The 27,676-nt window shown below is 37.7% G+C and overlaps 2 protein-coding genes across 2 annotated transcripts; both read left to right on the forward strand.

Annotated features, from left to right (window-relative positions):
* The first annotated feature begins 660 nt into the window (after positions 1 to 660).
* LOC103423876 (uncharacterized) lies at positions 661 to 5,381 on the forward strand. Its single transcript, XM_008361952.3, has 3 exons — positions 661 to 942; positions 2,709 to 2,821; positions 3,761 to 5,381. Exons 1-3 carry the CDS (start codon positions 661 to 663, stop codon positions 5,379 to 5,381), a joined length of 2,016 nt encoding a protein of 671 aa, XP_008360174.3.
* A 74-nt stretch (positions 5,382 to 5,455) lies between these two features.
* Positions 5,456 to 6,362, forward strand: LOC139189541 (uncharacterized). Its single transcript, XM_070808511.1, has 2 exons — positions 5,456 to 6,049; positions 6,288 to 6,362. The coding sequence occupies exons 1-2, from the start codon at positions 5,456 to 5,458 to the stop codon at positions 6,360 to 6,362; spliced, it is 669 nt and encodes a 222-aa protein (XP_070664612.1).
* The last annotated feature ends 21,314 nt before the right edge of the window (positions 6,363 to 27,676 follow it).

Raw genomic sequence — 27,676 nt, forward strand, 5'->3', positions numbered from 1 at the left:
TTACAAACAGAAAGTAGAACCAGAATTAATGGGTAAATTACATAGTAACCCCTTAGGTTTGAGGTCTATTACAATCCCATACAACATCTTTAAAACATTTCACTTTCATACCTCAAGTACTATTTTATTTCAAAATAATACATCCGTTAGATTTTCCATCCATTGGTCTGTTATATGCTGACGTGGCTGCCACATTTGTGCTGATGTGGCTGACACCTATGTGCCACGTGGCAAAAAAAATTTTAATTTTTTTTAGAAAAAAAACCTGAATAAAAAAAAAACTAAAAAACGCAAAATTAAACACTCCACCCCGCAAAAATCCCAGCATCTTCCTTTTATTCCGCACAACCCCAAATTCCCCCCAAAACCCCTCAACCCAAACCATAATTCCTCCCCCACATGAAGAAAATCCCAATCCAATTCAATCCCAATTACGTCAAATCCCACCAGAGAAACCCCAAATTCTGGTTCCTCAATCCCTAGATTTCCCACACCTCCGTTGCCCACATCTTATCAATCTTTAGCCTTCTCCCCCATCCCCTACTTGAACGACACTCTCTCTCCTCCGTCGTCCCTCGACGACGGCACCGATACCTACGAGGCCTGGTATGACAACATCCAGTTCTTCTGCGTCTTCTTCTTCATCTTCGTCAAGCTCTGATGGTGGAGGTGCTCCAATGGAGTGCAGGAGTCGCCTTCGCAGCTCGGGCGAGTCTCGTGCTTCCAATAGATGTCCATGAGCAAAATGAGGCAGAACGGCACCACCGAGAGAAACAGTTTGAGGAGGTTGCGTGTGACGGTGATGAGGCCCTTGCGGAGGCCGTCAAGGCCGGGGATCGTGAAGAGGAGCACCATGATTGCCTACGCCGCAGCGGCCAGCGTACCCGAGGACAACCCACTCCAACGCATCGGATCTTTGTGCTGCTCGCTTTTCTAGTTCTGGTTTTTTGGGAAATTTCAGAAATATGCTTTGCTTCGCGAGGAACGACTTTTCTCAATTTCTCTCAGCGCCTTAAACTGAGCCGATGAAATTGTTGGAGGACCGGGGGAGTTAGTAAAGGTTGGGGAAAATTTGACATGTGGCGGCTCGTTGATTAGACTGGTGGACGATAGTGATACAGGTTGTGGTGGTGTGTCGTCGGTGGTGTGGGTGTGTAGATGGGTGCGTGCGTAGGTGTACTGTCGGGTTGCAGGTTGGGTTTTTTTGGGGTGGGGGGGGGAGGGGAGGGAGGAAAGACGAAGTGGGGCTTGGTTTTTGGTTTTTTTTTTTTTTAATTTATTTAGAAGATTTAGGTTTTTTTTTTTTTTAAAAAATTAAAAATTATTTTTTTGGCCACGTGGCACACACTTGGCAACCACGTGGCACAAATGTGGTAGCCACGTCAACATTTAACGGATTAATGGATGGAAAATCTAACGGATGTATTATATTGAAATAAATTAGTACTTGAGGTATGAAAGTGAAATGTTTTAAAGATGTTGTATAAGATTGTAATAAACCTTAAACTTGAGGGGTTACTATGTAATTTACCCAGAATTAATTTACAAAGTGCAGCATCAATACATAAGCTATATACAGCATCACTAAGCACACAAGCTATATGCAGTATTACTTAGTGCGCAAGCTATATACAGCATCACTTAGCGCACAAGTAGATGAAGCATCAATTAGTGAAACAAGGTAGGTGCAGAATTGGTTGTTAACGCACAATGTAGATGCATAATTGTTTTAACACAAGCTTGATGCATATTCCTTTTTTCTTTTTCTACAACATATTTATGTGAAGAACCAATTTACAAACAGAAAGTAGAACCATAATTAATTAATTTACAAAGTGTAGCATCAGTACAAAGTGCAACATCAGTACACAAGCTATATGTAGCATCACTAAGCACACAAGTTATATAGCATCACTAAGCACACAAGCTATATGCAGCATCACTAAGCACACAAGCTATATGTCGTTGGGCTAAGGTGGAGGAGGAAAACAACGGAGGATGACATTGATCAATGAAGATGAAAATATGGACTTCTAGAAAGTAGAAAAGTAAGGGACCATTTAGTGATAAAATCTTATTCCAAATTCTACTTTTTATGCGTTTACTAATTCGTATGGAATTAAAAAGTATATGAGTCTCAAATTACATTTGGCAATCCATTACATTATAAAATAAGAATTAAGATTCGATTGAGTTGAGCGTATAATCTCATACCCATTCTTTCTCTCTCATATTCCTGAATACTCATATTCAGAACTTCCTCAATCCAAATTAATTTATGGCATGTTACTTAATAGGAATAGGGAAGTAGGAATCAAAGAACTTAAGAAATACAAGAAATAAGGAAAGGAAACCGATGAACTAGTCCCTCAGTTGATCTTTCTTTAATTTCAGGTATTGGATTACAAATATTGATAGGGAAAACTCGCACTATTTCTAGTTTAATATGTATTAGGTAAACACGTAGTAAAGTTAAGAACTGAAATGATTCTAATATCCATATTTAAGTTCTGAATCCATGTTTTAGTAAACACAGTGCACTCAAGAATCAAATTATACTAAATTTGTACACCAAATTTAGGTAAACACTAAGATATATTAGAAATAAATTCCTTCAAATCCCAAGAACCATGTCAAACCCTAGGCTTTTTAAAAAAAAAAAAAATTTGCATATTATTGAATTAGAAATCGACAATATTCATTAACAGTGGCGAAGCCACATGAGGGTGAGGAGTGGCGGCCGCCACTCCCCTCGCTGGGAAACTCCACTGGACCCAGCTCTTCGCCACTCCCCTCGCGCGCGCCTCGCCAGAAAACCCTGGTGCATCTCCTCTGTTTTTTCTGGGCAATCTACAATCTGTTCTGCATAGATTGCTGTTTTTTTTTTTTGTTTAAACCAGGCCAAAACGACGTCGTTTTGGACCTGGTAAAAAAAATTTAAAAATTGTTATACAAAATGGCGCCGTTTTGTATATTTGAATTAAAAAAATATATATATATATATGAAGGGGGACCGCTCCCTTCCGCGTGTCACCCCAAAACCCTATATCATATGTCCCCCCCCCCCCGACCCCATTCCCCTTTACTGCTTATTCCTGCCGTTTGTTTACCAATCAACACAGAGAAAGAGAGCCAAACTGCTCCCCAAAATCCCAGCAGCCAAGCCAACGCCAAGTGAGTCCCCTTTAATTTCTGTTGAGCCTTCACAGTTCACAAGCCACTCTCCTCTCCTCTCCACCTTGAGCTTGAGCCGTCGGCTTCCACCAATCACCATTTAAAGGTAAAAATTTTAATTCTTAAATGTATAATCCATAACCCTAATTAATTATTTAATACAAATTTCATTTAATTGGTATAGAATCATATAATGCATTAATATGGTTATTGGTTATTGATTATTGATGTGAATCATATGCTTCTATGATTATTGATATGAAATTATGAAATTATTTTTTAGGGTGAAACTATTGATACGAATTGGGAATTAGAAGAATCGTTCTTTTAATTTGCTTCTTACTCTTATCATATGTATGTATAATTGTACATATAGATAAATTGGCATGTCAAAAGCCATCTTTAACTAAAATTATTGGTAATAAGCCACCAGGATGGACGCAATGAGCCATCTTTAACTAATATTAGTACTTTTGATTAATTGACTTGTTGGTTGGTTGGATTAGTTATTATGCATACTATAATAATAGTATAGTCTATTTTAGGATTAAGAGTCTAAGAATTTTTATTTCTCTCCATTTTACAGTTACGTAATGGAACGATACTATAAGAAACAATACTTAAATCCTCCTTCAAACATTTTGGGTAGTCCTTCTCCTTCAAATATTCTGAGTAGTCCTCCTCCTCCTTCAAATATTCCAAGAAGTCCTCCTTCAAATATTCCAAGTAGGTCACAACAAAGTGAAGCCACTGAGTTGGATGAAATATTGGCTAATCTTCCTGCAGACCCTACACATAGACGTCAAATACTTGATTATCCAACTAATTATCGTGAAGCAATTCGTAGACACTATCTTCAAGTTGATCCTTGTCAACCTAGAGACCACATCATGCCAAGAAAGGTTAGCGACAATCGATGTTTTATCATTCGTTGGTTTGATAAGTTTAAGTGGTTGGAGTATAGTATATCCAAAAATGCTGCATTTTACCGTTATTGTTATCTTTTCAAATGTGATTTTGATCAAATGGGTAGCACTGGAAGTGATGTCTTCACTGAGATAGGGTTTACAAATTGGAAGAAAGGACCCGAAAATCTTCGAGTCCATGAAGGAAGTGTTGGAAGTCTTCATAATAAAGCTGTACAACAAGCTAGAGAATTGATGGCACAAAAACAACACATTGAAACATTTGTGATTAAGCAAACCGATGAAACTCGTATTAATTATCGTACTTTATTGAGTGCCTCACTTGAGTGCACAAGATGGTTGTTGGGACAAGGTTTGCCTTTTCGTGGCCACGATGAATCGTTGAAATCAAGCAATAGGGGCAATTATTTGGAGCTTATGCAATTTCTTTCCAAGCATAATGAACAAGTTAGGAAGGTTGTGTTTGAGAATGCTCCCAAGAATCTTAAGTATACTTTTTCCGATATTCAAAAAGATCTTGTCCGTGCTTGTGCCATTGAAACTGTAGATGCAATCACTAAAGATATGGAAGGTGCATTTTTTTCTCTTTTGGTTGATGGAGCACGTGATTCTTCAACTAAAGAGCAAATGGCGGTGGTATTGCGTTATGTGAACAAAAAAGGAGAAGCAATTGAAAAGTTTTTGGATGTTCAACATGTCTCCTCTACAACTAGTAACTCATTTGAAGAGGCCATTGAGAGATTGTTTGCTACAACAAATTTGAGTATGTCCAAGTTACGAGGACAAGGCTATGATGGAGCTAGCAATATGAAAGGTGAGTTAAATGGTCTTAAATCAAAGATTTTGAACAAATACCCTCAAGCATTTTATATTCATTGTTTTGCACACCAACTCCAACTAGCTCTTGTATTCGTGGCAAAGGAAAATAAGGATGTTGCCAATTTCTTCATCAATGCTAGTAGTTTGGTGAATCTTATTGGATCATTGTGTAAGCGTCGTGATGCATTTAGAGAAAAACAACAAGAACAAATTCATAAAGCTCTTAATCTTGGTAATCTTGAAACGGGTAAAGGGTTAAATCAAGAAATGAGTCTCATGCGTCCATGCGATACACGGTGGAACTCGCATTATGGTACTATAGTTAGTATTATTGTTATGTTTGAAGCCGTGGTGGAGGTGGTTGAATGGATTAAAAGTGATCGCAACCAAGATAACTCGGTGAAGCAACTAGGTTATTCAAAGACATACAAACTTTTGATTTTACATTTCACCTTTTCTTGATGAGACTTATATTGGGAATTACAAATGAGTTATCACAAGCATTGCAAAAGAAAGATCAAGATATTGTGAATGCGATGGCGTTAGTGGAAGTATGCAAGCAAAGACTACAATCCTTGAGAGATGATGACTTTGGGGACTTGCTTCATGATGTAGAAAAGTTTTGTGAGGAGCATGATATTATCGTTCCTAACATGGAGGATTTGCATTTCGTACTTGGAAAATCAAGGCGTAAAGCTCCAAAAATCACAAACTTCCATTACTATCGTGTGGACCTCTATTTTCAAGTCCTTGATATGCAACTAAAGGAGTTGAATGATCGCTTCAATGAGGTAAACACCGAGTTACTTCTTTGTATGACATGTTTGAGTCCGGTGAATAATTTTGCATCTTTTGACAAAGCAAAAATTGTTCGTTTAGCCCAACTTTATCCTCAAGATTTTGATCGTATGGACCTCATGAATCTTCCAATTCAACTTGACAATTACATTCATGATATGAAGATGCATAGTGAATTTTCATCTTTGAGAGGAATTAGTGATCTTGCAAAAGAGTTAGTGAAGACCGGGAGGTGTGAAAGCTATATGTTAGTGTATAAACTTCTTACATTGGCTTTGGTGTTACCGGTTGCAACCGCTTCGGTGGAGAGAGCTTTTTCTGCTATGAAGATTGTGAAAACACCATTGCATAACAAAATGGGAGATCAATGGTTGAGTGATAGCATGCTTGTTTACATTGAGAAAGATGTATTTGCTTTTATTGATAATGAGCCTATTATGCGACGTTTTCATGACATGAAACCTCGCCGGCAACAATTGTAATTTGTTTGTATTGATTAATTATGGAAGACATTACTATATAAAAAGATTTAGTTGTTACCATTTTTCTTTAACCTTGCATTCTTTTAAGTTCGCCCCTCTCCCGAGAAATCCTGGCTTCGCCACTGTTCATCAATGTATAGTCAAGATTCACCCGATGTTATAAGTTGATGGCAACATTCTGCTGAGAACTTTTTTACCTCTAGTTAAATTGTAGGGTTAAAGATTTCGTTTTTACACTCAACAGTAATATTTCTTTTGCATGCCTCTGATTGGTTATCGTTAGATGGCGAAGGTGATAGGATTGCAAGTACTGGCAGCACCATGATTACTGCTGCAGTCACGAAGAACCAAATTGTAATATAATTTGATAAATATTCAAACTTGCCATTGTGTTTAGGATTTTCTTAATTTTTCTTTTGATGGAAAATAATATTTAGGGGAATCGGAGAATAATTAACAAGAAAATGTTTATGTATAGGCATGTGTACTGATGATTAAACATTTTTACCATCATAACTCATAATACATGTTAAAATTGACTTTCTGTTATATATTAATGATGAGGTTTCTTCATTCATGTGGGTTGCTTTCTTAAGTTTACTAACACCAACGTAAAGAAAATCCAAACAATGCGAGCCATGCAAAACATTCAAAAGTAAGCGGAACGTAAAGGAGCAACCTTTCTGTCGCTCCAAGACTCAGCCCACTTACTAAACAATGCAATAGCAAAGCCACTAACCCTTCTCAGGAGGGGCCTTTAAGACTATTACCTTGAGATATTAATTTCAACATAATTAATTGAATTTTACTTTAACTTGTATAGAACTTGTCTTATACGAAGAGACTAAAAAAGGAATTCGCTAATTGTAAGGTTTAGTTTAAAAAACAAAATAAAAAGTTGTTTATTGCCAAACCTAGCAGACAAAAAATATATATTAATAAAATTTCAAGATAGGCCTAGACCTCACCTGGCCTCCATGTGGCTCCGCCCCTGAAACAATGCATGTAGTAATTAAATAAATAGTAAGCAAAACGTAATTATGACTACATTTTGGTAACTTGGACCTCATATTCAGGCAAGAATGAATCTACACAATCGTCTAAATTCATGGTCTAAAAAGTTTATTCACAAGTTAGCTGGCAAGAGAGTCTTTTCATAACCCATTAACTTATGAATATGAATAATATACCGTTAATGTAAAGCTCAAATGCACGATTTAAGTGGTTTACCTCGAAATAAAGCCCAAGTTCACCCTAATATGCTGAAGGGTTTCCGATACAAATCTTTGCATAATCAAGGACCTTCAAATCCACAAAGATTTTATACTTGGCCAAGAAATTATCGCAGGGCTCGAGGTTTTAAGGTTCGGGCAATCAACCACAAAGCTATACTCGATATCGCCATTAAAATTATGCACCAAACACTCAAACTTTAACTCGTGAGTGGATTCGATTTCACCTTTAAACCACTTCTCTTTTCTTGTTCAATATGTCACCCGCTATGAACAAATCTTCAAGCACACGGAAGATGTAGAAAAGCTTCTCCTTAAAACTAATACCATCTTCTCTACAAACCTTTATCCAAACACATTTAATCAGGATGAAAATCCAGCCGTAAGTTCCCATTTAGGTTCAGTACGAGGAAGGAAGTGCTGACATACAAAATTTGAGGAAATTCAATCGGGTTTTCTGTGTAAGAAATCCTGATCTCTACCGCAACTGTATTCGATGTGCATGCGCTAAGCAACCAAGAATTTATGCAAGTCAGACTGTTAGCGTTGGAGCAAAAGAATGTAGAGTTTATGTATGCATGGAAAATTGATGAGGCGGCGCAAGTTGTACATGGTTTTGGAGCTTTCACGGAGAAGCAGCAACAGATCATCAAGCTTTAGGTTTGTGAAGGAAGCAGAAGGTGCTATCTTCCGAATAATTTATCACCACGGGATGTCTAATTGGCAAGAATTTGAGAATATGGCAGCAAATATACTCCGGTAATCTGGCGATCATGTCGTCTTCTTCTTCTAACTGGGTCAGAAATTTGAGTTCTTGGTTGTTCTCTGACGAATCATGGGAAATACTTTAGGGTTCCTTCCCCAATAGGAACTGCGGCGTTAAAACTTGGTTAGCAAGTAATTACCTTATAAGGGACTTTTTGTTTAATTCGTTTGTTGCCTCAATAATGCTAGAATTTGCTCTGTGCTTACATGTTCCTTATATTCGTAATCCTCTATGTGATTTTCTGTTAGATTACTCCTATTTAATTCATAATCCTCTATGTGATTGTAGCCTGTATTTTCAATGGTAATTAGTGTAGGATTCCTACTTAAATAGGAATTAATGTAAGGTTTATGTATATGTATATGTATATATGTATGTATATGTGTATGTGTATGTATGTGTGTGTGTTATATACATATATATATTGCAATATTTTCCACATGTTAGGAGTCATAATTCTACCTAGTTAATCTAGAATCCTCTCAATGATTGTACAATATTATAGGAATGTAATTTCCAGTTGTAATTAGTGGAGGATTCCTATCTACATAGGGATTAATATAACCCTATGTATTGTAATATTTTGGCACATTAACACAAGAAGTCAGAATTGAGAGTCTTGTGCCAACACAAATACAAACTATTAGACATACATTAAGAACAATACTCATGGACATTTCAAACATGAAGTCATTCATCCTCTGTTTGCTCCTCGTTAGCATGGTGGTGCTAAACTCTGAAGTCAAAGCCGAAAGGAAGCGCATTCACCCCAGAGTCCTCGACCCATGCAAAAGACCAGGAGGGCCACATCCTGGTTGTAACGATGACGTCAAAAGTCCACCACAACCCGCGCCCCTATAACCGCGGTTGCTCAATGATTCTTTGGTGTCGCGGTGGTCATGATATGATATTCAAAATCACCCCGATATATTTCGTCGGGCTAATCTGGAGGAGGAAAACCGTGGAGGATGACATTAATCAATTACGGGTGAAAATATGAACTTTAGAAACGTCAGGGACCATTTAGTGATAAAACCTTATTCCAAATTCTACATGTTATAAGTAGAGAAGAAAGATCTTCAGAGATTCTTATCTCATTTCATTTCAGTTGTTTGACAAATAACCAATGGCGAAAACTAAAAAAAATCCATGGTTTCTGTTAGAATCCCATGTTGCTCAAGTTGGTGTGAAACTGGAAAAAAGAAGCAGTACTTGTTTTTGTGTTCACTAATTCATATGGAATTGCAAAGTATACGAGTCTCACATTACAATTTGTAACCCATTACATTGTTAAATAGGAATTAAGATTTGATTGAGTTGAAGGTAGTTGATCTCATACCTATTCTTCCTCTCATATTCCTGAATACCCAGATTACTTCCCTCCATCCCAATTAGTATTATGGCATGTTACTTAATAGGAACAGGGAAGTAAGAATCAAAGAACTTAAGAATACGCGAAATAAGGAAACAAAAATCGATTAACTAGTCTCTCCTTAGTTGATCTTTCTTTAATTTCACGGGATTACAAATCTTAATAGGAAAACCCAAATTATTACTAATTTTTCATGTATTAGGGAAACACACAGAAAAGTTATGAATTGAAATAATTCTAAATTCATATTTAAGTCCCTAATCTATATTTTAACAAACGTAGTGCACCCAAGAATCAAATTATGCTAAATATGTACAACAAATTTAGGTAAACACAAAGATATATTAAACAAAATTCCTTCAAATTCCAAGATCCATATCGAACCCTAGGCTTTTTTAAATGAATTTGAATATTATGGAATTGGAAGTAAACAATATTCATCAATGTATAGTCGGAAATCAAGTGAAACAACCATCCCAAATTGTTCTATCCTCATCCAGTAATTTGCGGCAAGATTCACCTGAAGTCAAAAGTTGATGGCAACAATCTGCAGAGAACTTCTTTACCTCGGCTTGGATTGTGGAGTTGAATATTTCGTTTTTACAGTCAATAGTAATATTTATTTTGCATGCCTCTGATTGGTTATCGTTAGATGGCGAAGGTGATAGGGTTGCAAGCACTGGTAGTACCATGATTACTGCTACAGTCAACAACAACAACAACAACAAAGCCTTTTCCCACTAAGTGGGGTCGGCTATATGAATCCTAGAACGCCATTGCGCTCGATTTTGTGTCATGTCCTCCGTTAGATCCAAGTACTCTAAGTCTTTTCTTAGAGTCTCTTCCAAAGTTTTCCTAGGTCTTCCTCTACCCCTTCGGCCCTGAACCTCTGTCCCGTAGTCACATCTTCGAACCGGAGCGTCAGTAGGCCTTCTTTGCACATGTCCAAATCACCGGAACCGATTTTCTCTCATCTTTCCTTCAATTTTGGCTACTCCTACTTTACCTCGGATATCCTCATTCCCAATCTTATCCCTTCTCGTGTGCCCACACATCCAACGAAGCATCCTCATCTCCGCCACACCCATTTTGTGTACGTGTTGATGCTTCACCGCCCAACATTCTGTGCCATACAACATCGCTGGCCTTATTGCCGTCCTATAAAATTTTCCCTTGAGCTTCAGTGGCCTACGACGGTCACACAACACGCCGGATGCACTCTTACACTTCATCCATCCAGCTTGTATTCTATGGTTGAGATCTCCATCTAATTCTCCGTTCGCTTGCACGATAGATTGTAGGTAGCGAAAACGGTCGCTTTTTGTGATCTTCGCTAGATTGCTCCGGTCATTAGTGTGGATAAGTATATAAATGGATAGAGACAGGAAAGCAAACACAAGATGTACGTGGTTCACCCAGATTGGCTACGTCCACGGAATAGAAGAGTTCTCATTAATTGTGAAGGGTTTACACAAGTACATAGGTTCAAGCTCTCCTTTAGTGAGTACAAGTGAATGATTTAGTACAAATGACATTAGGAAATATTGTGGGAGAATGATCTCGTAATCACGAAACTTCTAAGTATCGGAGTGCGATATCGTCTTGACTTGCTTTATCTGTCTCATAGGTAGATGTGGCATCTTCTTTGGAAGTACTCTTCCTCCATCCAGGGGTGGTATCTTTAACTGGTGGAGATGCACAAGGTAATGTATCAATTTCACTTGAAGCTTACTTGTAGTTTCAGGCTTGGTCAAGCGCGATACAAACCATGTAGTAGGAGTCCCCCAAGTCGCCGAGTTAGAGGATCTGCTGAAAGAGGTGGCAGACAAGGTAAGCAATCAGAGCTCCGGCTGATTGTTCACATTCACCCTATCTTGCAGGTAGCATGAAGGATAAAGAGAAGAACATGAGAAGAGATGATATGGGATACTTTTGCTTTTGAATAAGTAACTTTCCACAGGCTTATTCTTGAACTGAGCTGGAGGGTTTTCTGGTTTCCTCCAGAGTATAAGGCCGACTGAAGAATTTGAGGGTCAAAACAAGTCCATCAAATCTAGAGTACGTTCGACCCTGCTGATATGGGATACTTTTGCTTTGACAGAGTAATGGATGTATCGGCACGTGTGCTGTTTCGCTTGTCTCCACATGCTTCCTTGTATCCTTCTCCCTTGCCCTATCTGTTCCTCAGGCAGATGCGGTATCTTCCCTGGAAGCATAAGATGTTGAAGATGAGTACTCGAGAGCAATGGCAGGTAAGTAATCAGGTAAGGGGTTCCAGGCAGTCAGTTCCTGGCTGGAAGCTTGATTCCAAGTGCTGACTGATTGCTCTCTTTCTCCTTGTCTTGCAGATAAGAACAAGGCCAAAGGAAAAGACAGGGAAAAAGCATGATATGGGATACTCTTGCTTTTAACCCTGATGATATGAGATATTCTTGCTCTAGTATAGCTTGTTTGCAGAGATATTATCGGGGGGAAAGAAAGCTGAATATTTCGAAAGGCTTCGTTGGGAGAGCCCTCTCAGATATGAGGAAGGGTTGAGCATTTTTGCAGGTCTGCCTGTCCGTTGGGGATGGAGGTCGACATATATAGGCGTCTCCTTAACAACAAGTAGTAATGCTATTCCTTTACCCTACTTGGTCATAGCACGGTAGTGGGAGCTGCCAACTTCACATGTTTTAACTCTGTCAGAGCACTTTGAAAAAGTGGTCTGTGGTATCTGGAAAGGTGATGTTGCATGTGAAGATTACAGACAGCTTTATCCAAGGAGATCCGGCTCTTGAAGTTGGGAAAGTGTTGCCTCTTCGGTTTTCGAACAAGCAATCCTATCGGGGATCTGGCTCTCGAGATTCGGAGAACGATGCCTCTTCGATTTTTGAGAAAGCAATCATGTTGGGGGTCCGTCTCTCGAGATTCGGAGAGCGGTGTCTCTTCGATTTTTTTGAAAGTAATCATGTTGGGAGTCTGGCTCTCGAGATTCGGAGGGCGGTGCCTCTTCGATTTTGGAGCAAGCAAACTTGTTGGGAGTATTTTCTCGAATGTGAGTAAAGGTTAGGCATATTTGCTAGTCTACCTTGCCACGAAGCACAGAGGTTGACACATAGGGATTTTCCAATTATCCAGCAATGGTACTGTTCCTTTACCCTCTCTTCGATTTTTGAGAAAGTAGTCATGTTGGGAGTCTGGCTCTCGAGATTCGGAAGACGGTGCCTCTTCGATTTTGGAGCAAGCAATCTTGTTGGGAGTGTTTTCTCGAATGTGAGTAAAGATTGGGTATGTTTGCTAGTCTACCTTGCCACGAAGCACAGAGGTTGACACACAGGGACTTTCCAATTATCCAGCAGTGGTACTGTTCCTTTACCCTTGTGGGTAATAATATGGTAGCTAGACCTTCCAAATTTATGTGTCTAAACTTTGTTAGTGCTATTTCTTTGCTATTCTTTTACCCTTCTTGGTTAGAGCGATGTAGTGGGAGCTGCAAGCTTCACGTGCTCGACTTTGGCAGAGAACTTTGGCAAAGTTATCTGTGGTACCCATGAGCTACTGTTGCGTGTGGGAAATGGGTGATTGAACAGTAGGACTCATGTGCTTTCTACTTCACCAGAAGTCTTCGACAGAATGCCCATAATTTCCGCAAAGCTGAGTGTGTGTGTGACAGGTGCTGACAAGGCTGGAAAAGTAGGTGCCACTTCGATTTCTGAGATCGGCCCTCGTGGTCTCTGAGCAGCCCAGCTTTTGAGAAAGCAAGCGCCTCTTCGATTTCTGAGATCGGCCTTCGGGGTCTTTGAGCAACCCAGCTTTTGAGAAAGCAAACGCCTCTTCGATTTCTGAGATCGACCCTCGTGGTCTCTGAGCAGCCCAGCTTTTGAGAAGGCAAACGCCTCTTCGATTTTTGAGCAGGCCTCTCTTCGATTTCTGAAGCTCTGTCGAGTGCAGATTTTTATAGGGGCTGGCATTAAGTTCCAAAGCACACTTGAATCTCCACCAGTAGAAGCTCCATTCTTGCACTTCTAAGATCTTGATTTGTCCGACCTCTTCTCTCTTCAACACCTTTGAAAATGTCTGGCCCCTCCGACCGTCATTTTGACTTGAACATTGTTGAAGAGGCAGCTCCGCCTTCTCCAGACAATATATGGCGCCCATCCTTCGTCTCCCCTACTGGTCCTCTTACCGTTGGGGATTCCGTGATGAAGAATGATATGACCGCTGCGGTGGTGGCCAGGAACCTTCTCACTCCCAAAGATAACAGATTACTTTCCAAACGGTCTGATGAGTTAGCTGTTAAGGATTCTCTGGCTCTTAGTGTTCAGTGTGCAGGTTCTATGTCTAATATGGCCCAACGCCTATTTGCTCGAACCCGCCAAGTTGAATCATTGGCGGCTGAAGTGATGAATCTCAAACAGGAGATTAGAGGGCTCAAGCATGAGAATAAACAGTTGCACCGGCTCGCACATGACTATGCTACAAACATGAAGAGGAAGCTTGACCAGATGAAGGAATCTGATGGTCAGGTTTTACTTGATCATCAGAGATTTGTGGGTTTATTCCAAAGGCATTTATTGTCTTCGTCTTCTGGAGCTGTACCTCGTAATGAAGCTCCAAATGATCAACCTCTGATGCCTCCTCCTTCTAGGGTTCTGTCCAGTACTGAGGCTCCGAATGATCCCCCTTCGATGCCTTCTCTTTCTAGGGCTCTACCGACTGCTGAGACTTCTCCTAAGCAACCTTTGTGAATGCTCCCTCTTGTTTGTTTATTTTGACTTATGTATATGTACATATTTGTAGCTTATCAGGGATATCAATAAATAAGCTTTCCTTCATTTCAACGTATTGTGTTAATTACACCAAAGCCTTCTTCGCTAAGTTCTTTGAATTTTCTTTTGTTGAAGCTTTGTGAGTGGAGCATGTAGGTTGAGGTAGTGTTTCCTTAATTTCCTGAGTGAGGAAAACTTCTCGGTTGGAGACTTGGAAAATCCAAGTCACTGAGTGGGATCAGCTATATGAATCTTAGAGCGCCATTGTGCTCGGTCCTGTGTCATGTCCTTCGTTAGATCCAAGTACTCTAAGTCTTTTCTTAGAGTCTCTTCCAAAGTTTTCCTAGGTCTTCCTCTACCCCTTCGGCCCTGAACCTCTGTCCCATAGTCGCATCTTCTAATTGGAGCGTCAGTAGGCCTTCTTTGCACATGTCCAAACCACCGTAACCGATTTTCTCTCATCTTTCCTTCAATTTCGGCTACTCATACTTTACCCTGAATATCCGCATTCCTAATCTTATCCTTTCTCGTGTGCCCACACATCCAACGAAGCATCCTCATCTCCGCTACACCCATTTTGTGTACGTGTTGATGCTTCACCGCCCAACATTCTGTGCCATACAGCATCGCCGGCCTTATTGCCGTCCTATAAAATTTTCCCTTGAGTTTCAGTGGCATACGACGGTCACACAACACGCCAGATGCACTATTCCACTTCATCCATCCAGCTTGTATTCTATGGTTGAGATCTCCATCTAATTCTCCGTTCTTTTGCAAGATAGATCCTAGGTAATGAAAACGATCGCTCTTTGGTATTTCTTGATCTCCGATCCTCACCCCTAACTCGTTTTGGCCTCCATTTGCACTGTACTTGCACTCCATATATTCTATCTTTGATCGGCTTAGGCGAAGACCTTTAAATTCCAACACTTCTCTCCAAAGGTTAAGCTTTGCATTTACCCCTTCCTGAGTTTCATCTATCAACACTATATCGTCTGCGAAAAGCATACACCAAGGAATATCATCTTGAATATGTCCTGTTAACTCATCCATTACCAACGCAAAAAGGTAAGGACTTAAGGATGAGCCTTGATGTAATCCTACAGTTATGGGAAAGCTTTCAGTTTGTCCTTCATGAGTTCTTACGGCAGTCTTTGCTCCTTCATACATATCCTTTATAGCTTGGATATATGCTACTCGTACTTCTTTCTTCTCTAAAATCCTCCAAAGAATGTCTCTTGGGACCCTATCATACGCTTTCTCCAAATCTATAAAGACCATGTGTAAATCCTTTTTCCCATCTCTATATCTTTCCATCAATCTTCGTAAGAGATAGATTGCCTCCATGGTTGAGCGCCCTGGCATAAACCCGAATTGGTTGTCCGAAACCCGTGTCTCTTGCCTCAATCTATGCTCAACGACTCTCTCCCAGAGCTTCATTGTATGACTCATTAGCTTAATACCCCTATAGTTCATGCAATTTTGTACGTCGCCCTTATTCTTGTAGATAGGCACCAAAGTGCTCGTTCGCCACTCATTTGGCATCTTCTTCGTTTTCAAAATCCTATTGAAAAGGTCAGTGAGCCATGTTATACCTGTCTCTCCCAAAACTTTCCACACTTCGATTGGTATATCGTCTGGGCCTATTGTTTTTCTATGCTTCATCTTCTTCAAAGCTACAACCACTTCTTCCTTCCGGATTCGACGATAAAAAGAGTAGTTTCTACACTCTTCTGAGTTACTCAACTCCCCTAAAGAAGCACTCATTTCATATCCTTCATTGAAAAGATTATGAAAATAACCTCTTCATCTGTCTTTAACCGCGTTCTCTGTAGCAAGAACCTTTCCATCCTCATCCTTGATGCACCTCACTAGGTTTAGGTCCCTTGTCTTCTTTTCCCTTGCTCTAGCTAGTTTATAGATATCCAACTCTCATTCTTTGGTATCTAGTCGTTTATACATATCGTCATAAGCCGCTAACTTAGCTTCTCTCACAGCTTTCTTCGCCTCTTGCTTCGCTTTTCTATACCTTTCACCATTTTCATCAGTCCTATCCTTGTATAAGGCTTTACAACATTCCTTCTTAGCCTTCACCTTTGTTTGTACCTCCTCATTCCACCACCAAGATTCCTTTTGGTGTGGGGCAAAGCCCTTGGACTCTCCTAATACCTCTTTTGCTACTTTTCGAATACAACTAGCCATGGAATCCCACATTTGGCTAGCTTCCCCCTCTCTATCCCACACACACTGGGTGATTACTTTCTCTTTGAAAATGGCTTGTTTTTCTTCTTTTAGATTCCACCATCTAGTCCTTGGGCACTTCCAAGTCTTGTTCTTTTGTCTCACTCTTTTGATATGTACATCCATCACCAACAAGCGATGTTGATTAGCCACGCTCTTTCTTGGTATAACTTTGCAATCCTTACAAGTTATACGATCCCCTTTCTTCATTAGAAGAAAATCTATTTGTGTTTTTGACGACCCACTCTTGTAGGTGATCACATGTTCTTCTCTCTTCTTAAAGAAGGTGTTGGCTAAGAAAAGATCATATGCCATTGCAAAATCCAAGATAGCTTCCCCATCCTCGTTTCTCTCCCCAAAACCATGGCCACCATGAAAACCTCCATAGTTGCCTGTCTCCCTGCCCACGTGTCCATTTAAATCTCCTCCTATAAATAACTTCTCCGTCTGAGCAATTCCTTGCACCAAGTCTTCAAGGTCTTCCCAAAATTTCTCCTTCGAACTCGTATCCAACCCTACTTGAGGTGCGTACGCACTAATCACATTGATAAGTTCTTGTCCTATTACAATCTTGATTGCCATGATTCTATCTCCTACCCTCTTGACATCTACAACATCTTGTGTCAAGGTCTTGTCCACGATGATGCCAACACCGTTTCTCGTTCTATTTGTGCCCGAATACCAAAGTTTAAACCCTGAGTTTTCTAGATCCTTTGCCTTACTACCAACCCACTTAGTTTCTTGTAGGCACATAATATTTATCCTTCTCCTTACCATAACTTCCACTACTTCCATAGATTTTCCCGTTAAGGTTCCTATATTCCACGTTCCTAAACGCATTTTGCTCTCTTGAGCTCTACCCTTCTGTCCTAGCTTCTTCACCCTCCCCCATTTAATAGGATCAAAGTACTTCTTTTGTGTGTCCCGTGTAAAGTTGATAGGAGCATATGCTCCCAAACAACTTTGAGTGGAGTCGTTCGAAAAAAAGTTTCTATGGCCCCCTTGCTCATTTAACACTGCATCCGGGTGCCGATGGAGATACAGCGACCCTTGCTCACTTATCACTGTGCTCGGGCCACACAGCGCGCCACTTACGGGTGATGCCCTAGCTTTAGCGCGATTTTGTTCTGGATTCATTTTCATAAGGATTCGACGTGATCATGGAGTGCCGGCTGTCAACTACCTGACGCCCTCCCCCTCCTCCTTTATCCGGGCTTGGGACCGGCAATGTAAGATAAACTTACACGGCGGAGTTTGATTACTGCTACAGTCACGAAGAAAAAAATTGTAATATTAATTTGATAAATATTCAAACTTGCAATTGTTTTGAGGAGTTTCTTAACCTCTCTTTTGATGGAAAATAATAGGGTTTTTTGAACATTAGTCCTTGTAAAAGATTAAAATTTAAAAAAAACCTGATGCTAGATTAAATATTCAATTTAATCCCTTGAGTGTACTTTTATCAAAATTTACATTCAATTTTTCTTATTTAATGTGTATTTTTATTTAATCTCTCCATATTGAATTTTAATTTTATTAATATGCACATATTTATTTTTTTTTAATTAGAAATGATTGTAAATGAGAAAATATTAAAAAAAATTTGTGATACAAAAATATACAGATACATAAGTGTACATAAATGAGTGTGCCAAAATATATAAAATTGACTTTTTTATACCAAAATATTTGTACTTACATGATTGTACCGAAATATATTATAATGAACCTAAATGTATGTACTGAAATGTATTATATTGAATTAATGTATCTAAATGTCAATATCGAAATGTATGTACCAAAATGTACGAACCTAAATGTCAATACCGAAAATGTATGTACCTAAATATCGATACCAAAATGTATGTACCTAAATGTATTTACCGAAATAATAATTGAATTAATGTACCTAAAAGTCAATACTCAAATGTGTGTATCAAAGTGTACGTAACGAAATGCATTATATTGAATCAATGTAACTACATGTTTGTACCGATAGATATACCAAAATATTCAAATGTATTAATGTACCTAAATGAAGAACATACAAAATTGTTATCGGAATATATATTATAAAAAAATATAGTTGCCTAAATGTAGACATTAAAATATATTATGATGGTCGTACCCAGTGCACAAGGCTCCCGCTTTACGCAGGGTCTGGGAGAGGTGAATGTCGGCTAGCCTTACCCCCATTTATGGAGAGGCTGCTCCCAAGTCTCGAACCCGAGACCTACCGCTTATGGGCGAAGGCACTTGCCATCGCACCAAGTGCGACCTCTATTAAAATATATTATGATGAATGAAATAAAAATTAAATTTAAATGTAATTAATACATTAAAATAAAAATAAAAAGATAAAATAAAACATCAAAATACAACTAATAAATGATATGATTAAATGTGCTAGGGACTAAAATTGGATTTTAATCTTACATATGGTTATAATCTAAAACTCATCTTTTTTAGGGATTAAAATGAAGTTTTCTAAAAATAAAATATTGAGGGTACTCGGAGAATAACAAGAAAATGTCTATATACAGGTTATGTGTATTGATCGATGAAGATTAAACAGTTTTACCGTCGTAACTCTTAACTAAACGTGAAATTAATTGCAAGGCCCAAGCTCAATGCGGGCAGGGCGACCATCCAAGGCCCAAAAAAATTGGGGGTACCAAATTTATTAAGGTGGTATATTTATATATATTTTTTATAAGAGTACAAATTTATAAAATTTGGTTCAATGAAACATAAATTTAACTGGAAGTGGTGGTTTTGTCATTTGAAAATAATGAGGTCTTGGGTTCAAAATACCACATGTGCTTATTTACTTTCTAATTTTTACAAATTTCGTTTCATAAGAGTATAAATTTACAAAATTTGGTTCAAGGATGAAGAAGCTTAATTAGAAGCAATGGTTTTTGTTGTTTAAAATTAACAGGAGGTCCTAAGTTCGAAATGCTACGTGCATGTATATTCTTTTCAATTCTAAAAATTTTTGTTTGGTTGTTAATTTATTTTTAGTAACTAGCTAGTAGCTAAGTGGGTTGTTATTTTTAAATATGCGTTTCAATTCAAGTCTAATCTTCAACAATGAGTAATACGTAAACCAAATTTTTAGAGCAAATTTGCAAATTATATGACGTGTCATCAAAAGGTTTAGTTTAGTGCCTATTCATTTCTAATACATATCAATTAAAGACTCAAAAACATCATTATTTTTTAGTCCCATATTGACAAAGTTAATAAATAAGAAAAAATGCATCACGATTTATACAAAAACATTTTCAAAGTTCAGATGGAAAACAAAACTCATCATCTATCTACTTGTAAGCCCGGAGTTTTTTGGTTTCATTCTCTCAATACAAAATAAATTAGTTTTTCTATGTTTCTAAATTATTGAGTTTGAAGTGGTTTTTTAAGTATAATTTTATATATGTCTTACGTGTGAAAATAAATAATTTTGTTATATGAAGTTATGGCACTTTTTTTGGCGTCATCCTGAGCCTCAAAAATCTCTAGACCGAACCTGATTAATTGACTATCTGTTATATATTAATGATGACGCTTCTTCACTCATGCGGGTTTCTTTCTTAATTTTACTGAAACCAACGTAATGAAAATCCAAATCATGTGAGCCATAACTTATTAATTTAACAATGAACCTTATTTGTAAGTGGTAGATTGTCATGGTGGATAGAGACCTTCCGCTTCAATTCATTACGTTTCAGGTTCAAATTCTCAATCTTCTCTTAATCTAGCACTTAGAGCAGTAATATCATTTTATAATAAATAAAAAAACAATAAACCTTATTTTATTTATCTAATTTTTAATTAAAGGAGACACAATTAACAACATAATTTATCCTTTAATTAGTGTGATAAAAATGCACTCAAAGCTGGAAATCATGGTTACGAATAAAATACAACGCTTGAAAAAGAAGCAGACGTACGGTCTCATTGAGATTTTTGAGTTGCTTGAGCTAACAACTTCTCTTTAATTGTTGATGTAGGGAGGGGATTCAAAACTAAACTTTAAAGAATATCTAAATTGCTAGGAGGAGCATGTTCGATCTTGAGTGTATATATAAAGGGAGAATATGTCACAGCTCGTCCCGAAATTTCATTTATCGTGGATGTGAATTGACGGAATTGCCCTTAAAGGTTGCTAAGGTATGTGTGACATGTTTAATTGAATAATGCATACCTTCCTAAATTCTTGGGAAAAAAAAATTAAGTTGGATTAAATTGTATGCAATTGTGTGGTTAGGGACTTAGAAGGACACACACACCAATCAGTTCATTCTCTCTCTTCCGCACGTTCTTTCTCTCCTTTCTCTGAGTCCATTCTCTCTCTCCCTTTGAACTAGTACGGACCACACCCAAAGACCATCAAAACTTCACGGATCGTCGTGTTTGAGACCACCATCGTGCTCCTGGAGACCACACAAACTCTCTGGTATCCATTTCAGGTAAGAAACCTTTCGAATTCACGTTGAAAACCCAAGCTCCGATTTGAGCACTGTTCACGAACTTTGTAATGGTTGGTTTTTAGGACAATCTAAGCTCACAGTGAGCTCTAGGAGGTTCCCACAAAGCTCGGGGACGTTCGTTTGAAGGTTTTGGACATCGGGATCACAAGATTCGAAGGTGGCCGGTTTTGATAGAAATTTCCCGACGTGATTTCGAAGGTTTTGAGGCTCCAAAGAGGTATAGCCTTTTTCCTCTCGTGATTTGTGACATTTTGGTGAAAATTTCGTGGAAAATAGTGCAATATCGAACGAGAAAAGGGCATTTACAGGTCTGCCCAGTTTTCCGGCGCCGGCGAGATTTTCCGACGTCTGGAGGTAGGGGATGACGCACGTGGGGGTGCGTAGCACCGTGCCTTTCCCAGCGCTTGGGGGCGCATGCAGCGTTGAAAAATTATTCTAAAAATATCTCGACGTCCGTGACGTTGAGTAGGTCACTGTGGTATATTCATATACCCAAATTGAGTATCATATGAAAAGTTATTACGTATTGTTGGTTATGTGCTTTAAAATAACGTTTTTATAGTTGTTTCACATATAGGTGAGACCTATCCCGAGGACGAACGCATTCAAGGGCGTCACGGGGGTTACGACCCTTCGACATACCAGTGAGTGGGCAGTTATTTTTTGTATATACCTATATACTACTGACTTTTCCCAGAACTTGAATTTAAATGAAAGTATGTTTTAAAATGCCATGCATACATATTATATGAAATATATGAACTAGTATTGGATGCATATATGTTAAATGGTGTTGCGGACGCACATGTGAGTATCAGGTGAGTTTTATGTTGTTCATGTGATTTATTGTTTGATGTGATTTATGTTGAGAGCTCATAAACTGCACCCCCAGTGTTAGTGCTTATATTATTCACCCCGCACCACACGCTCACCTTGGATCCAAGTAGGTGTATGTCGTACAGATCACTAGAGGTGGTTCCGACATGTCGTACAGACCATTAGAGGTGGTTCCGACTTGTAGGTGACTTTAGATTATTATACAGCTGTTGATGAGAGAAGCACTAGAGCGTATTCTCACACCATTCTTGTCGTACAGACTACTTCAGGTAGTTCCGATTTGTGTGTAGAGTAGTGCCGTACAGGTCACAGTTGGTGATTCTGGTTGGATTGGATATTGAGCTATAGAATTAGCCGTACAGGAAAACTGTAGGGTCTCCGGTTGATTCCTTATTTCACTTGTTATATTGATGCATCCTTATTATGTTTTGAAGCATAGCATGGCATATTTTCCTGAAAAGTGTTAAAGACTTGTGATTTGAGTTATTTGCTGTTATACATGGTTATATATATACTATTTTTCTGGAAAAGTATACAGGTTTTACAGCAAGGGGTTAGAAGTATTATTAAATGAGATATTTTCGAAAAGCTTTGTTTTACTGACCCACTTAATCTTGTTTTGCGCCCCTTCAGGTTCTAGTTAGCAGTGTTGGTGGCTCACGAGGATTTCCACGGCGTTCTGACAGACTACTTAAATGTAGGACTCACCTTTGGGTGTTGTAATTTAGTAATGGTCCTACTTGACGGCACCTAGTACTTATGCTCTGATTATGTGTGTTTCACACTTAAACTCACTCTAGCATGTTAGTTGGATATTATTGCTAGTAGTTGATTTTTATTCCTTCGTATTTTTTTTACCTTTTTGCTTCCGTGCCGCACTTTTGGTTACGTCACGCCCACGTGATGGCCAGCACGTCCTGATTTTAGGGTCAGGGTGTGTCAGAATAAGTGCTCTAACTAATGAAAGTCCAGTTTTACATTATTAATGTCATTTAATTTTAATGTAACCATTGAATTTTTTTTTAATTATAATTAAGGGAGGCCGAAAGCCATCATGCCTACATGCCTGGTGCAAGTACGATCCTCATTGATTTTTCCCTTCCTTTAGCTCATCAGCATCGCTCTACTAAAAAAAAAAAAAGGAGGCTAAAGGAAAACTAGCCTTGAGTCCGGAGACTCGACGTACATAACAAAAATCCATCACTAAGATGTATATATAGTAAAATAGAAGTGTTTAGAGATTAAATTTTAATACTCCATGTATTTTTTCTTTTCTAACCAAACAAACTAGCTTAACACACATCTACAATTTTTATACTCCACGTGAAAACCTTTTTTACTTTGTTCAAGTGATCAACCATGGAACTAATTATTATCCAAAATTATTTTTTCGAAGTTGGAAAACAACCTCTCCAAATATTCCAACTATTGATCTGAGCCTGCAATTTCTCGACTTTAGAAAGAGGAGCTTGAAGAGATCTATCTACTAATGCTTTGTGGCAGTCATGCCCCATTTTTTGAAGACGACGGCAACAAGGTAAGCTCACTTGGTCTGCATCTCTGGGTTGGAAAATAGCATCATGTATTTCTTTTCCACACTTAACTGTGATAAAATCTCTGCATGTCTATATAAACTTATCATCCCACGGCGAAGTTGCTAAGGTTGCGAGTCCTGGTAAAATCATCGTCGACGTTGCGATCACAACCTATAAAATTGTAATATAAATGTTCGACCTTGCCATTATTTTTCAAAATCTTATTAATTTTTTTTTTATGAAAAAGAATTGTTGGAGGGATCGATTTTTGACAATGATAAAGTGTCTATTTACACGTTTAGGGTTGATGAATTCATATGTTTTTTAAAGTGATATTTTGAATGCGGTCCCTAATCCTTAACATTCTTTGATTAAAACCTTAATATTATTCAAAGTTTGATCAAAGTCCCTTGACTTTGTACACCTCATTATATTACTATTAATATTTATATTTTTATAGTTTTGACATTAATTGTTTGATATTTTATGAAATTTATAATCTTATAAATTTAAAATCCCTCATTATAATACTACAGTTACAATAAAAGAATTCAAACATTTTGATTGAATAAATGGATAAAAACTATGTAAAAATAAGAAATAATAAATGGCAAAAGAATGTATCCATAGTGTTAAAAAAATTGGTACATTTCACAAAAAAATTGGTACATTTCACATATGTACATTAATAAAGAATAATGGGTACATTATAAATAAATTAGGGTACATATAAAAGATTAAAAAATTATGAGTACAAATGAATTTTTAAAAAATATAGGCCCTAAAAGAAATTAATACATGGGTACAAAATAAAACTAAAAAAGAAAATACTACAAATTTTTAAAAAATGTTGCAAATTAAAAGTGGGTACAAACTAAAAATATAAATATATGATACAAAGTTTAGGCATAAAACATAAATATACCATATGTAATTTTTCTATCATTGATTAAATATACAATGTCACGTGATGGTATACACATGGATACAAACACAAATAAAACTTTAAAAAATATGGGTACAAAAAAAACTAATATATGGGTACAAATTAAAAATGAAAAGAAAATTGGTACAAATTAAAAAAATATTTGCAAATTAAAAATAGGTACAAACCAAAAATAAAAATATATGATAAAAAATTTAGCCATAAATATAAATATACTAATTGTAACATTTTTAACACTAAAGGAATATATTTAAAAGTAAAAATATTTTATTATAATTAATGATGTTATTAATACTCAAGGACCTTGATAAAAAATTAAAAATGAATAGGATTTTAATCAATGGAGTAACAAAAAGAATGATCTGAACCTAATTTCTTTATTTTTTAAATGTTAAACAGCTTCGTGGTCATAACTGATTTTCTTTTTCCAGTGGTCATAACTGATTAACTATACGTTAAATTAATTTATTCAATCATCTATTAGATATTAATGATGAAGTTTCTTCCTCTTTTCTTTTTTTCTTCTTCCACTCATAACAATGTTAAGAATTATGTCATTAAGACAATTTACGCAACGTTATTGTGCTCATGGTTGATTGACACTTGTCTCATTTATCTCTTATCTTTAATTTAGACAAATTGGACTATGTAACGTCAATTTCTTGCTTCAACATACATTGAATCTAGTGGATTATCCAATGCTATCCCTATTGGAAAATAGTTATTTATTTAGTGTTTAGATTTAGGCTTAGCCCATTAGCATTAGGTTTTCGTTTCCTTACTTATTAGGGACTATGGTTTGTTTATTATAAATAGAGAACTTTGTTATTTAGAGATAATAAGTCAGTCAAGATGTAGTCTCTTCGATTCATGTAGCCTTCTTGGAAATTCCATTTAATAAAGTTTTATATTCAGTTTGTTTGTTTGTTTGTTGCGTACTCTGATATTCAACTTGGTATCACAGCATGTTTGATTCTTCAGGGTTGAATATGTTCTTGTTAGCTAGTTTGTTTGTCTTGTCACGTTCCTCTTCTTCATTATGGTTTGTCGTTGTGCCCTAGTTAGGGTTTTGTTGCTTAAAAAAAGGGAGAAAAAAAATTGAATCTGTTTGTTGCATCACGTCATCGTCTTCTTCTACACTCAAAACAACCGCCACGAACTCGCATCACCATCCACGCGTGCTGATCTATAGAACCATCCACCACCGTTGCTGCTCGACCATCACCCTCCACTGCCGCTGTTCCTGACCTGCACGGTGCTGCACCATGAACCAGACTCACATCGTACCCACACCCCGCTGCCTGTCTGAACCCTCCACTACATCGTCGCCTTGCCACCTAGTCACGCCTGCGCCACTACTCCTACCAAACCCCTATGCTTGGACCAATGAAGAAAGCATTTCTGAACTTGCACCATCCTTGTCACACCATAATTTGCCACCGCTGCTGCACTTTGCACTCGTTCGTCCTGAGGGAAGGAATAGAAGAAGGGAATAAGGAAATAAGGAAACAGAAGCCGAAAAAAGAAAATAGAAGGGAAAAACGAAAGACGTTTTTTTTAGGCCCACACTGGCAATTGACATGTTCAAGACCCACATAAGTGATTTGAGAATGGAGTTTGTTAACCACCACCACGACGATTGCTCGAGTGCTTGGGTTGATGACCACTCGAGTGACGTTGTGCACCTGGTTATTAATTGGATCGTTTGCCGGAATCTGCTAGCTCGCTTGTTCGCTTGGATTGTTCGTTTGCTCGCTTGATTGCCCGCTTGCCTTGTCATGTCCGCCTAACGGAACTTGCCTTGTTGTGTCCACTTAATGGAGCTTGCCTTGTCTTGTCCGCCTAACAGAGCTTGCCTTGTCTTGTTCGCTTAACGGAGCTTGTCTTGTCTTGTCCGCCTAACGGAGCTTGCATCCGCATCTGCTTGTTGGCAAACTCATGACGTGTACCGCCATAAGTTTGACGGAGGGTTTTGGAAAATAGTTATTTATTTAGTGTTTAGATTTGGGCTTAGCCCATTAGAATTAGGTTTTCGTTTCCTTGCTTATTAGGGACTAGGGTTAGTTTATTATAAATAGAGAATTTTGTTATTCAGAGATAATAAGTCAGTCAAAATGTAGTCTCTTCGGTTCATGTAGCCTTCTTGGCAATTCCATTTAATAAAGTTTTATTTTCAATTAGTTCGTTTGTTTGTTGCGTACTCTGATATTCAACTAAATGCCAAACAAAATTGAGAACCACAATTTTGTTGAAATTTTTCAAAGGCCCGCGTAAGCTCTATCAATATACATAACATTCACATGCTACGGTGCGGATGAATTATTTGTAGATTGACAAACATAACGTCATCTATTCAAGAAAAAAAAAAGGCATCTTTTCAAATCTTGTATTTTTATTTGCTTTTTTATATACACGATATCGAGAAAGATGAAACGAACCTAGCGACCTTGCATTATTTTATTAAATGCATTTAAGTATTTAAGCTAGTTATGATTGCTATCTTATTCATAAATAGTTACTCACAACATATAAAAATATAAAGGATAAATTACACAAAACTATTTTAACGACACTATCATACCTCATCTTTTAAAAATGAGAATGTCATACCTCATCTTACAAATTTGTTTTAATGTCAGACCTCCGTCAGTTTTTCTGTTAATTTCTCTATTAATTGATGATGTGGCTAAAGACGGGATCCACTCACTAATCCAACTGGATTGAAAAATAATTAAATATATTTTTAATAATTAAATATTAAAAATAAGGGTAAAAGACTGTTTACTACCCTCATGTTTCGTGGTTTTCAACATTTAGTACATCATGTTTTTTTCGTCTCAGAGTCATATCTAAAGTGTAAATTTTGGGACAGTCTCATACATCCGTTAGTCAAACTGTTAAGTTTTTCGTTAACTGTGACGTGGCGCACTGAGTGGGCGCCACGTGTCATCCACGTTTTTTTTTTTTTTTTTTTTTTGCTTCTTCCTTTTGCTTCTTCCTTCCTTCCTCCTTCCTTTCCCTTCCTTCTTCTTCTTCCTTCTTCTTCCTTCTTCTTCCTCCGAAATCTGGGGAATGTTTTTTTTTTTTTTTTTTCTTTCTTCTTCTTCCTCCTTCTTCCTTCCCCTTCTTCCTTCTTCTTCTTCTTCTTCTTCCTCCGAAATCTGGGGAAGTTTGTTTTTTTTTTTTTTTTCTTTCCTTCTTCTTCTTCCTCCTTCTTCTTCTTCTTCTTCCTCAAAAAAAAAAAAAAAAACACTTTTATCTTTTCTTCCTCTTCTTCTTCTTCTTCTTTCTCTTTCCTCCTTCC

The sequence above is a fragment of the Malus domestica genome, chromosome 11, assembly GCF_042453785.1.
Source record: "Malus domestica chromosome 11, GDT2T_hap1".
Lineage (NCBI taxonomy): Eukaryota > Viridiplantae > Streptophyta > Magnoliopsida > Rosales > Rosaceae > Malus > Malus domestica.

Coding starts and splice junctions, on each gene's coding strand:
- LOC139189541 (XM_070808511.1), top strand. CDS start 5,456: ATGGCGTTAGTGGAAGTATGCAAGCAAAGACTACAATCCTTGAGAGAT. Junction 6,050..6,287: donor CTTTTTCTGCTATGAAGATT/GTGAAAACACCA, acceptor CATTCTTTTAAG/TTCGCCCCTCTCCCGAGAAA.
- LOC103423876 (XM_008361952.3), top strand. CDS start 661: ATGGTGGAGGTGCTCCAATGGAGTGCAGGAGTCGCCTTCGCAGCTCGG. Junction 943..2,708: donor TGCTCGCTTTTCTAGTTCTG/GTTTTTTGGGAA, acceptor ATTCATTAACAG/TGGCGAAGCCACATGAGGGT. Junction 2,822..3,760: donor CGCCTCGCCAGAAAACCCTG/GTGCATCTCCTC, acceptor TCCATTTTACAG/TTACGTAATGGAACGATACT.